The sequence below is a fragment of the Ascaphus truei genome, chromosome 12 (genome assembly GCF_040206685.1).
Source record: "Ascaphus truei isolate aAscTru1 chromosome 12, aAscTru1.hap1, whole genome shotgun sequence".
NCBI lineage: Eukaryota > Metazoa > Chordata > Amphibia > Anura > Ascaphidae > Ascaphus > Ascaphus truei.
The window spans coordinates 51,632,930-51,646,429 of NC_134494.1; the positions used below are offsets into that span (position 1 = coordinate 51,632,930).

A 13,500-nucleotide genomic window follows, 5' to 3' on the forward strand; every position below is an offset into this window, starting at 1 on the left:
GGGTTACAGCGTTATTTTTTAACATCTGTTAAAAACCCATACACTGTCTGCCAGCCCTAATGTGTTAGATCCGCTGCCTCAATGCGGCAAAAGGGGTGATCTAGGACAACCAAATCACCACCGGTGCTACGTCGCTAAGACGACAACTCCTCCACTTGCGTCACCACCGGTCACCTCGCCACCTTCGACATTTTTAAATGTCCTCTGACTCGCCGCCATTTGTGAGCGCGCCCATGCGTGCGCCCAGCCAGGACACATTTAAGAATTTCCAGCGGGAAATGTAAAAATGTGTCCTGTTTGGGCGCGCACGGGCCAGCTCGTAAATGACAGTGCGGCGACAGCTGGGGAGATCTGCGGCTGCGCTCACAAATGCCAGCAGAGCAGCTGCGGCATCGGGGGAGATTTGGGAGATTTGGGAGATTTGGGAGATCTGCGGCTGTGCCCTACAGCCGATCCTCAGAGTATGAAGACATTTAAAAATGGTGAAGGTGGGGGAGGAGACCGGAGGCGAGTTGCCCTTGTGGTGGAGCGCCGTTGTCGATTTTGGTCATGGCCAAACGTACCTGTGATGTACAGCGCACCTGTGATCACATGACCTGCAATGGGACAAAGGTTAACACACAGCTCTCTCTCGCCACCGTGTGAGTACCCGGGAAAGGGGTGCTACTGTACACATGCAAGTGAGTCATAGTGGGGGAAACTGCTCTTTGCTCCTGCTGACTGCGATTGGGCCGTACGTTGAAGGGCCGCACGTTGAAGGGCCGCACGTTGAAGGGCCGCACGTTGAAGGGCCGCACGTTGAAGGGCCGCACGTTGAAGGGCCGCACGTTGAAGGGCCGCACGTTGAAGGGCCGCACGTTGAAGGGCCGTGCACTAGGGGTTCATGAAGTGTTCATGAAGTGTTCATGAAGTGCCCGATGGGTGAGAAACGCGTCAGAGGACCTTGTATCTGTCTGCCTTTATGCCTATTTAATAAATACTTTTTATTGGCTATTAGCCTCCAGCCCTATCTTTCGCTGTGATCAGCCCTACACCCGATTTTTTACTTTAGGATTAGGTTTTAAATGATTTTGTTGTCTGTGTTTTGTGGATACATTTCTGGTCTAAGTGCGTTGATCTGTGGTGATAAGGATCAGCTTAAGGTACCTTCATAATAGACACTTTCTAATTTCATTTAATAAGGGGAATTCACAAGCATCCCACTGTTCTAAACCGCGATCTCCTGGTAAAACCAAGTACTTCGTGAAGTAACACAAGTGGGTGAAATTTCAGAAGTCTCTACACATTTTGAAACCAGAAAATACAGCAGAAGAAACACGAAGAATGACCTTTTTATCATAACATCAACTTCAAGGTTTTGTGCCTTTTATTTTAATTCAATTCTCATTGCAATTACGTCTTGCTGGGGTCTCTCCTTGTTTCTGATTAAAGGATGTTATACGACCTAGTCTCCGAACCCTTTGTCTTTAAAGCATACTGAAGTTTCACTATTCAGTATTATTTGCGAAACATCTCCAATCCTTTATGAAATAATGTGACTCACCTCTGTTTTCTGTCTCTTTATATAAGCACCAAATACGGTGGGGATAGAATTGTCACCGGAGCATGATCTAGAAGGCATTGTGACTAAAGCAAACTGCATGACTAAGAGAGCCGATCCCAGTAATGTTCCATTGTTTCCTTGACCCGTTTTTTTTAAATGGCAATAATTAAATGGAGATGCTATCACCATTTATTGTCTGGCTAGAAAATATTCTCCCTTCAAATTGGATAATACCGTTTTCATTCTTTGTCTCTTTTCAAACAAATGCAATATCGTTTTATCTTGTTCTTCGTCCATCTATCAATTTGCCATTTTCAAACTGGCAGCTACAGAAAGTAAGAGGAAATTGGCAACTTTCCCCAAATTACCCGTACATCTGTTCTGCAGAACAAACGCACCTCTTTTCCATATGCAGTTACAAGCCGTTTGCTTTTATTTCTCTCTCCCCCTCCCCCTGTTTTTGATTCATACAGCAATACATGAAAATCATAGACACTCCCAGGGCATGAAACGTTTCTCGGATGGTCTCCCAGTCATGTTAGGCATGTTTTGCAGTTTCATCGCCCAAAATGTATAACTTAATATTTCTAATTTTATTTTCTGTTTTCTGGTATTATTTACTTTTTTTTTTTTTCAGAAACTTCAAAAATAAAAAATAATAACAGTCAATCATTAGGGCCTGTGTGTAAAAAGAAAAAAAAAAGCAAATCTGGCATCTGTACATTCCTACCATTATATTGATTTAAATTATTTTAATTATGTTGTATAAAAAAAAGCAGTACATTGCATCAACACATAGACGTCTGAGCCAAGTCAACTCTCAGTTTTTGCTTCACTTTGTGACTATAACAGGACTTGTTTTCAGTGTGCAGATGGCTTATGGTGTACTAATGCAAATCATATACAAATGAGACAAAACAAAATATCAGTACCGTGTTAGCCGAGCTTCAATAATCAAAAAATAAATAGATGATACCGTTCTGTGGCTAACGAAATGCTTTTATTTGTGCGAGTTTTCGAGATACACTGATCTCTTCTTCCGGCGATGTTACAATGAATGAAGCAAGCAAAGGGTATACTTAAAAACAGTGTCTCTTGGAATGTTACCTGTGCTTGTCCTTCCCCCGGTGTGGATGTGATTTATGATTATTTTCACACAGATAAACACACACACTCTTACATCACTTACTTTCAGGAACCATTTAACACCTCTAGCCATAAATCACATCCACACACGGGGGAAGGACACGCACAGATAACATTCCAAGAGACACTGTTTTTAAGTATACCCTTTGCTTGCTTCATTCATTGTAACATCGCCGGAAGAAGAGATCAGTGTATCTCGAAAGCTCGCACAAATAAAAGCATTTCGTTAGCCACAGAACGGTATCATCTATTTATTTTTTGATTATATATATATATATATATATATATATATATACTGTATATATGTGTGTGTGTGTGTGTGTGTGTGTATATATATATATATATATATATATGTGTGTGTGTGTAAATATATATATATATATATACTGTATATATGTGTGTGTGTGTGTGTGTGTGTATATATATATATATATATATGTGTGTGTGTGTAAATATATATATATATATACTGTATATATGTGTGTGTGTGTGTGTGTGTGTATATATATATATATATATATATGTGTGTGTGTGTAAATATATATATATATATACTGTATATATGTGTGTGTGTGTGTGTGTGTGTGTGTATATATATATATATATATATGTGTGTGTGTGTAAATATATATATATATATATATATATATATATATATATATATGTAAATATATATATTTAATGGCATAAAAGTCCCCAGCGCATTGATAGTTTGTTCCCACAGAATGTGGTATTCTTTCCTATATAAATAAACACTTGAACAGTGACTCGAAGGGGTCACTAAAAGCCCTAATAACAGCACTCAAAGTCACCATACCCCGACGTACGTTTCACGTGCTAGGCACGCTTCTTCAGGGGGTACGTCGGGGTATGGTGACGTCAGACGCTTGACGCACACCAGGAAGAACGGTTTGTGTGGGCTGAGGCATGCAGTGAAGGTAGTATCAGTACAGACACAGCGACAAGCTGTTTTCTATACGCAGCAATTGTCTGGACTCTAGGAGATAAGTAATAACTTATTTAAGCCATCTTGTCCAGCCACGACAGCACTTTACATCAGGTGTTCCTTTATATGATTATCTGTATTCTCGTTGCACCCCCGCTGGTCGCGCTATACGCTGTTTTCATCCTTTATGCGGGGTGGTGGTATGAATATCTTTAGCAGCGTTTGATGTTGCGCAGTATGACCGTCATCACTGTTTAGCAAGTCACCTGTATATTCTGTACTGTATGAATAGACACATACCGTGTAGTCTATCTACCTCCTACACCATAGGGTATTTCCCTTCAGCTATGTGTATTCACACATGAGCCTGTCTCCCAATTTACCCCACTACCGTTCGTTCCCTGAGGATTTTAATATCCTGTGTGTGTGTATATATGTTCTCTTTAGTTGTTAAGTTGCGTCGGTCGTTATATTAATAAAATTATATTATTTTTTTAATTACTGTTTGGAGTCTTGTGGCTTGGGGTCTATATACCCCTATTTTTGGTCCTAGTAATTATACTTATATCCAGTCCCTACCATATACTTACCTGTGTATGGTGACTTTGAGTGCTGTTATTAGGGCTTTTAGTGACCCCTTCGAGTCACTTGTTCAAGTGTTTATTTGTACTACCATTCCCTAAGCACCTAGTTTTTTATTCTCTTTATACTACTAGGTGAGCGACTAGTCACTCTGTTTTTCTTTCCTATATATCAAGTTAAGTGTTTTTGACAGTGGTGGGCTGAAATGTAACCAACCTGCCTTTGTTAATTCATACCAGTGTCCACATACATTCTATTTACATGAATTAAACTTTCTGAACCATGATGTTTGGTACCTGTAAATCCTTAACTGCTAATGAAAGATGTATTGGCATAGATGCAAGATGAAGGATTGTTGTTACACTGTGTATTAACCAAGGCATAATAACGAAGTACTTTTATTAAAATGTCACATTTTTTCATATTGTAAAACATTGACCGCTAATTATTAGTTTTGCCACCATTACTATTTTTTTTCCGATACGACCCTTAACACAGCTGTCCTTTCTTTAAAGATTGGAGATGAGATATTTCGGATAAATGGATACTCCATCTCGTCATGCACTCACGAGGAAGTAATAAATCTTATTCGCACAAAAAAGATTGTGTCCATCAAAGTTAGACGTAAGTCATCTTAAAAGGACTCGAGACAAAGTCATGTGTGTTGTATGTGCCAACTTCTTCTCAATCATCAACACTTCTCTTTAACTTTTACAGATGTTGGGATGATACCGGTCAAAAGGTAATTAATGTCTGTATTGAGGTTCAAAAGTTATCATCGATCTTTTGTGTGACTGGAACGTTGTATCATACTCCAGTAACCGAAAGAATATGGCAAAATGTTTATCATATACCCCATGCAAAGTATATGTTACATTTAAGGTTTTAACTGCATTACTGTAGCAATGTGCTTTTGTGCCAATGTTCCTAATTTCCTGGTCTCCGCTCCCTCCAGCTCTGTAGAAGAACCGCTGAAGTGGCAGTTCGCTGATCAGTTTGTGTCAGAAACAGAAGTAAGTCAAATACTTATAAAGTACAGATGCTGACAGCCCGGGGTGATTGTTTTTCATAACTGCAGTGATGTAAAATGTAGTCTCTCAGACCTCTGGGCATTTCATGTGCCTATCCTTTTTAGGGAAATGTCTGTGACTAGGATTGGCCAGTGACGCGCCTGTTTCATGATGTCATTTCCACGTGCAGTATAGGGAACCCCGGCGTGGGGCCGGAAAAGCACACCGGTTCATGCCTGTGGTGTCATGGGGCGTTCCTGTGACTTTTTAGTGTGCTTCTCGGGACGCCAAGGATTTTCAGGGATCTAGTGACAATAAGTGGCAATAGCCAGTACAAAACCCTGGAATTACAAGTGACAGGGGCCATATTTATTGAGCCGGGCAAAGCCACAATGTGCAGTAAGGTGTCTTACAACGGCTTAGGAATTATAGCCTGTACATAGTCCTTTTCCTTTGGTAATAACTAGCGGCTTTACAGTATATACAGCAAAAAAAAGGTGTTTCTTCCATTACGTTGCTGGTAAGAACGGCATTTGGAAGCTTCATATCTTCGTATTATTGCACTTTCCTCACTAGCTAGTTTCATTTGTGACACAATCCTCTTTTTTTCCATTCGAAATCTAACTTCATACCAGGTTAAAGCACTGTTACTCTGTCCCGTTCCCAGCGTTAGTCAGCCCAGGCTGTACAAGGTGCTTAAGGCTACAGCCGCGGTCCTCTCTGCTGCACGTGCGCCTGGCGGCATGGCAGCGCGTGCAGAGACTACAGCCGCGATCGACGGTCTGTAGGGGAGATCAAGGGAAAGCCAGGGCCATCTTAACAGCATTATCGGCCCCCGGGCAAAGCAGTGCACTGCATCCGGCCTACACAGCCACTCACAGGAATAAAGATGTCAATTATCCATAAAATAGACTTATATTTATTGGTACCTCCAGACACGCAACGCAGACACGCCAACTCTCCGCTACAAGTCGTCATTTTTCTCCTACCGAGTTAGCGGGGATTTGAATGTTGAGGCGGGTGATCGGAAAATTAGTGTTAAATTCTGGTCTGTGCATAGATTAGCGCGGGGCCCCTATGCTCGTGGGGCCCCCGGGCCACTGCCCAGCGTGCCCATGCGTTAAGACGACACTGGGGAGAGCCCAGGGGGCGGGGCCATGATGGGGAGTGCGGCCATGACCGGGCATATCTGCCCTGCGCGGCTACGTGACCGCGGCACGGGAAGACAAAATTCTTGACTTCTCTGCCAGTGTACGCGTCACAGCGCTTTGCGCGCCCACACACACAGCCACTGGCGCGTGACCCATAGAAGGCTGTGCTGTGGTGTGTGGCGGGCACGCCGTGGCGCGCGGCGCCGTGACCACTGGGGACTCAGTCTAATGCAGCCGACTGGAGCTGAGGCTGAAATTCCTGTGAAAGAAAATGAGATTTCATTATAAAACGAGCGGGATAAACATGAACAACAACAATGGAAACAAATTATACGTCATCGTTTTGAACCAGTTTGGGAGGCGGTGAAGTATCCAGACGCTCTCACACTTTAGTTGTAGTAATGAAGCTTTCAGAACCCCCCACCGTTGGCAGGAAGGGGACGTGGAGAAGAATATAGTGTAATATTGCTTTCCAAAAATGGTTTTCTGTAGAAATAGACTTTGAAAAGTGAAATGAAATAGCAGCAGTGAAGTGGCCGGCGGAGACAAGGCCGGCGATGGGGCAAGTCGCGGAGATTTGGTCGCGGCGAAATGGCAGTGACCAAATGTCCTAGACCAGCGGTACGCAAACTTGGGGGCGCGCCCCCCCGGGGGGGAAATTTTGCTGGAGGGGTGCGGGTGGTTGCAGAGGCCCGCACTCTTCCACACGGCATTTAAATTAAATGCCTGGGGATCGCGTGTGGCCCCTGCAACTGTTTTCTTACCCAGATTCAGGCGCTCTGTGATGTGTCGCCATGGCAAAGCGGCATCATGACGCTGCGGGGTCATGTGGCGTGACGTCACGCGCGTCAAATGACGCCGTGGGTCACGTGACGTCACATGACCCCGCAGCATCATTTGACGTACTCTAAGGTGGGGTGTGGGGGGCACGTGTATCGTGGCAGGGAAGACGGGGGAGCAGCAGAAAACGTTTGCGCTCCCCTGTCCTAGACTGCTGTTTAATTTCACTTTTGTGTATTTCTATAGAAACTTTTTGTTTTTCAACCACTATTGCACCACCTCACAAACTGGTTTAAATATTATCTACACAGTGGCTCCCAGCACGCAAAAAATGGAATAAACAGACAATCTGTTAATACAATTTTAATATGCAAAATAGACTCTAAAAATAAATTGTACACAATGGTAGAAGTGATAAAAATATATTTCCTGCATTTATAGTGTGCTGTCTACTCCTTATATCCTACTGGTTTAAGTATTATACACTATATTTTGTATACATTTTAGTTTTCCATGTTTTATGCACTCCTTTGAAAACGAAATTGAACCAGGGAGACTGGTAACAAGTCTTGGAGGAGCAACAATTCAATATCACTTTAAATATATGTTTAATTAGTTACACCACACGCAGTGTTATTGATATCACTATATATCACGCCTAATATGTTTGCACCACATCACATTCGTAAGAAGAATGAAGAGCAGGTATGTGAGGCAAACACAATGTTATCGTAATTACTCATATGTAACGGAGCAAAGGGTTCTGCCATGATAATAACACGTGCAACAGAGCGGGATGAACCCCGCACATACAATTTCACAGTTATTCAAAATAAAAACAGCTGCATTCTGAAGCCCTTGCATATATTTGTTTGGTGATAATATACAAACTAAAAGTAGTTTATATCAAATGAATAAAGGAAAGGTCATCCATGTATCAAGGTGTTTTGCCATTTAATGCTAAAGTAACTTCTAAATATCTCTATATAAAGTTACTTAGAGGCTATTGTAACTCACTTGGATTTAGTGAGTGACTTGGGAGAGGTGACAAGAAGTAGTTCCAGAGGAATTGAGCAGAGCGAGTATTCACTGCCTGTCCTAAACCTTTGTATTGTCCTTCAAAACCTCAACATCCCCCTGCACTGAGGGAAAACCTTTCCGGAGAACGCATCAAACCTAATTACTGTGATAAACCCCTTTGCTGCCGGGGGAAAACAGCGCATTGCGGCCCCAATGAGGTTTATCACGTTTCCCGCCGTGTTAATCCCACCGGGCCGCGCCTGTGTGTAACGGACGCGCTGTGAGAGTGGATAGAGGTGCGCAGAGAGGGATTCCAACAGGCGATCGCGCATCTCTTATTTTAATAACATAGGATTGCAGCAGGGGGTCTCCGGAGCCGAACCCCAGGGACCCCCTGCTTCCCGAGTTACTGGTATGGGGGGCCGGTATCTCATGCAAGTTTAAATCTCCCCATACTGAGGCCTGTATCTCGGGAAGCAGGGGGTCCCGGGGCTGAGATTAATGTGGTTCAGCTCCGGAGACCCCCTGCTGCAATCCTATGTTATTAAGATAAAAGCAGCGCGATCGCCTGTTAGAGGTGCGCAGTGACGGATTTCGTCCACTCTCACTGGGCGTCTCTTACAGACGGGTGCCGCCCGGTCCCAGAAGCACGGACCCCCGCTGTGTTAATCCTGATCGGCCATTATCTGGTCCTGGGGATTCCGCAAGCACGCGGGTACCAGGACCGTACCCTTGGCGGACTCCGTGCCGACTACGCGACCAACCATCGTGCTACAGCCTACTGTATGTGCCAATTTATTTGGGATTTAGTGGTAACGGCTGAGGCTAGGACTGTACGCTATGCCCTGAATCCCGGTCATTTCTTCGAATGCAAAGGAGACCATTCACAATGTAAATACCTGGTAAGGAGAGCTCCACTTAACTCCGTGTTACTTCTGCCGCAGGATGGAAAAAGCAGTGTTGCTGGGCTGGCATCGGCTGGCGGAAGGGACATGAAGGAGAAGAAAGTGTTCCTTAGTCTGGTAGGCACAGTGGGCATGGGATGCAGGTACGTACACTCCCCATCTCTTCTGTAGCACTACAATAATAAACCAGCAGATAGATAAAGGTCCAGGACGCAGGAGCTAATAATAGTATCTATTATCTATACTAATATGATTATATTTAACAGACCGGTTAAGAAATTATATCCACTTACAAGTAACACATGATCGGACCACTGTCCGTTCGCTGTCTCGCAGTCAGCAGATTTGATGCATCGCAGTGGCTGGGTTGAAGGACCGTAATGTAGCTAAGCTAAGGGTGGGCACCTTCGCGGGTTCCACGTGCGATTTCAATTCCAAGTTGAGCAGTTGGGGAATTCAACATTTGGTTCAAAGTTGAACTTCAAAATACATTTTCTCTTGTGGGCAGATTTTGAGCCAAAACGCTTCAAAAAAACTCATGCTCTGTTTTATTTATTTATTTTTATGAAATTATTAAACCTTTCGATAAACCTGCAACTTATAAAAAAAAAATGGAAATTCAAAAGCATTTGACTGAAATTCGACTTTTTGCAGTCAAAAAAATGCAGAGCCAAAATATGAGTGACCGTGCCCACCCTTGGCGTTAGCCCCTCGTAACCTGTGGAGAGATCTTGTGCAAGGATATTTCAAGAGAGGAGTATTAGCAGAGAAGGTAGAGACGCATCCGTCCCTTGAAAGGCATTTATAGAGAAACTAGTTTATTGTGAGCTCAGACCTGACCAACAATAAAACGTTGTTCCTTCTGACTGACCAGTGTTTGCCGATTCCAGGACGAGTCCAAGTTCCCTGATAAGACATCGTGGCCACTCATTCTCAATGGGAAACATTGTTAAGTTAGTGACCAATCCTACAATCAGGCCTTGGTTTATTCCAAAATGCTGTCGCCCAATGGCTGCTAAGAGGAGGTTCTCTTCTGGCCACATGCCAGAGGAGAGAGGCAAAGGGGTTGCACTTTTACTTTTGGCCAGTAATGTGAGAATTGAACACAAACGTAGATTTGAACACCTTCAAAGGCTGCGTTTATAGTACTGCGACTGCGACGTTGCGCAGCGCCGTAGCAAGTACATGCAGTCCGTTGCGGGTGCCCATAGTGGGCGCGACCGCGACGGCTGACATAATGCGCTCGCGATCGCTGGAAGTCAAAGGATTTTGACTTCAGCGATCGGCGCGTGACATGAGCGGTTCAGCCAATGAGGGTGAACCGCTCACTGCCACACCTCCGCCACGCCCCCCTGGTCACCCTCTCCTGTCTCCTGCATCAGAGTGCAGGAAACGCTATAGGGACGGCTGACGTGCCACGGTTGCTTCGCCGTAGCCGTTACTATAAACACAGCCAAAGGATGACTCCACTAACCAGTGCTTGTATTGTGACACCTAGTGGCCAGTGCTAGGTACAGTTCAGGAAGAGCAAGGTTACCTGGTAAACCTATACTGTGCATATAAATTCAAATAACAATACTTCTTCCATTATCTTTGCGGTAGCATTTCCAGTGGGCCGTCTCAAAAATCCGGCATATTTGTCAGCAATGTTAAGCCAGGTTCCCTTTCTGATGAAGTCGGACTGGAGGTGAGTGAAGATATAACCATTGTTAATCTTTAATATGTCAGACTCATTATTCACTATTTTGGAAATGTGGTTTTACTCTTTACTTTACTCTTAAAATATTATTTTGCCACTGCATATTGTACAAATGATAATATGCAAGACAATCTTATCAACTAAAAGATACGCCTTCATTTAGCAAAAAGCCTTGTTTTATTTATGCATTTCTTCACGCTGCTGCAGTTGTTTCCACTGATAAATCAATGGTGGTTTTCTCAGAATAATATCTAGCAATCTGACAATGAGCTCTTAATTAGTGCAGTCAGTGCAGTGTTTTTACACAGTAATATTAACATAATAACAACATAAATGCCAGAGAAGCCTCCAGAGTATCGCAAGACATTCAAGTGCGATAAATAAGGAGGTAAAATATCATGATTTTCCATCACCCCGTTTCCATTTATTTCCCTTTCGCAAAATCTCGTTCCTTGAAGCAGCAATCTTTATGCCAGAAATGTTTTTATTTTAAATGAGAACACATGTTAGAGCTGAGTTATCAAACTGGTATAATGTCCGGCCTTATTAAAAAGCCCCACGTGACAAATTAGTCCGCAAGGATGTCCACAAAATTCAGAGGGGGTTATTAAACTGCGCTGGAGCTGATTGGAGCACGATCGCACAGAAACTCCCATTGAAGTCCGTAAAGGTTTCCGTTGGATAAGAGTCCTGATTTTCACTATCGCAGTTTAATGAATAATCCCCAATCAACCAGCGGTGACTGTCATCTGTTATCGAGTGATGTGCATAGTATATTTCTCTCACACAAGACTTGCACAGTATTTGATTAATTTTCCAGTTATGTCCACTACTGGCAATGGTGCAAAAACTCATGTTCAGTAACTTAATGTCTTCCGCTTTAGCTGGTCGGCATGTATAATAGAATGTGGAGTTGCACGATTTGTGTGTAATCATGAGAAAAGGCTGCTCATTTTGGTGCTGTTATAATACCCCCCAGGAGTTTATCTTTGTGTAACAAATGGAGCCCAACCGTTAGGAAATCCCCCTTTGAAAATGAATCAGGAGATTCTTGGATAAAATAAGTGTGCATAAGTTTGATCTTCTATTAACACAAAAAGAAAGTGCTATGTGGCGCTAGTCCCCTTCACAGTAATATCAATAAAAGAGGTGTAAGTGAAAAAATCAAAAATGGTACCAGGGCAGCCAGGTAAACTGGTATGAACAATACCAGAGATGAACAGAGAGAACAGCTACAAACCAGCGCCCGCAGGGTATAAAGTCCAATAAGTCCAAATGAGGGGAAAGGAGAGAAAGTCCAATGAGAGGGGGTTCTCCAATCAGGTGATCCGTTTACACGTGGATAGAAACAAGGACAATAATCATAGTGTATACTGTAAAAAGCGCAAAACAATAAAAACAAACTACAAGCAACAAAGACATAACATGGAACACAGAAGCTGAAATAAAAACTATTTAATAAAACAAAGGAGCCTGCTGCAGCGGGTCATCAAGGGATTAAAACCCAAAACCCTACTTACAGCAGGACCGGATAAAATGCACGTGTGAAACCAACAGGAACGAATGCCAAAAGCTGTGAGAGTCCTCCGTGGGCGCCTGGATGTGCGCTGTGATGGCGTCGCTCCTCTGCAGGAAGCAACGCCATCATGAGAGAGGTCCCCACTGATGTGTATAGCTGTGTTCAGCTCCCCTTTCCCTGTGTCCAATCTGGGAACCTTCCACACTTTGGAGGGAGCTACAATAATCCCAGCGCACATCCAGGCGCCCACGGAGGACTCTCACAGCTTTTGGCATTCGTTCCTGTTGGTTTCACACGCGCATTTTATCCGGTCCTGCTGTAAGTCGGGTTTTGGGTTTTAACCCCTTGATGACCCGCTGCAGCAGGCTCCTTTGTTTTATTAAATAGTTTTTATTTCAGCTTCTGTGTTCCATGTTATGTCTTTGTTGCTTGTAGTTTGTTTTTATTGTTTTGCGCTTTTTACAGTATACACTATGATTATTGTCCTTGTTTCTATCCACGTGTAAACGGATCACCTGATTGGAGAACCCCCTCTCATTGGACTTATTGGACTTTCTCTCCTTTCCCCTCATTTGGACTTATTGGACTTTATACCCTGCGGGCGCTGGTTTGTATCTGTTCTCTTTGATCTTCTATTAACTACTTTAGATCACAAATGTAAAACGTCGTGCCGCTTTACCAGTCCTCAGGCTAAAGTAGAAACATTTTGAATGATGTACGACACACTGATGAGGAAACACAGAATGGAATGTAGGAGACGGTTGTCCTTGTAAACGTCAGGACACCGCGATATGATACAATGTATCACATGTCCAAAGCACTCAAATAAGTTAAATGGAAGCAACTAATTTTCTGAGCCAGTGTTTTTCTACCAGGGGTTCCGGGCATCTCTAATGGGTTCCCTGTAATTTTCAGATCATTTTAAAATTGTACCAAATACAGAAGAATTTACAATGCATCTGATCTTGGACACACTATTAGAGAGGGTTGGGGTTTCTTACAATGCATCTGATCTTGGACGCACTGTTAGAGAGGGTTGGGGTTCCTTACAATGCATCTGATCTTGGACGCACTATTAGAGAGGGTTGGGGTTCCTTACAATGCATCTGATCTTGGACGCACTGTTAGAGAGGGTTGGGGTTCCTTACAAAGCATCTGATATTGGACACACTATTAGAGAGGGTTGGGGTTCCCCAGAA

General features: G+C 43.3%; 1 protein-coding gene across 4 annotated transcripts in view; it reads left to right on the forward strand.

Annotated features, from left to right (window-relative positions):
- USH1C (USH1 protein network component harmonin) overlaps positions 1-13,500 on the forward strand; it is a 92,780-nt gene that overhangs the window by 24,354 nt on the left and 54,926 nt on the right. For all 4 annotated transcript variants that reach the window (XM_075567703.1, XM_075567704.1, XM_075567705.1 and 1 more), the window contains exons 5-9: positions 4,733-4,841; positions 4,935-4,959; positions 5,173-5,230; positions 9,123-9,226; positions 10,686-10,770. In XM_075567703.1, the coding sequence (XP_075423818.1) occupies positions 4,733-4,841; positions 4,935-4,959; positions 5,173-5,230; positions 9,123-9,226; positions 10,686-10,770 (381 nt within the window). The remainder of the gene's footprint in view (positions 1-4,732; positions 4,842-4,934; positions 4,960-5,172; positions 5,231-9,122; positions 9,227-10,685; positions 10,771-13,500) is intronic.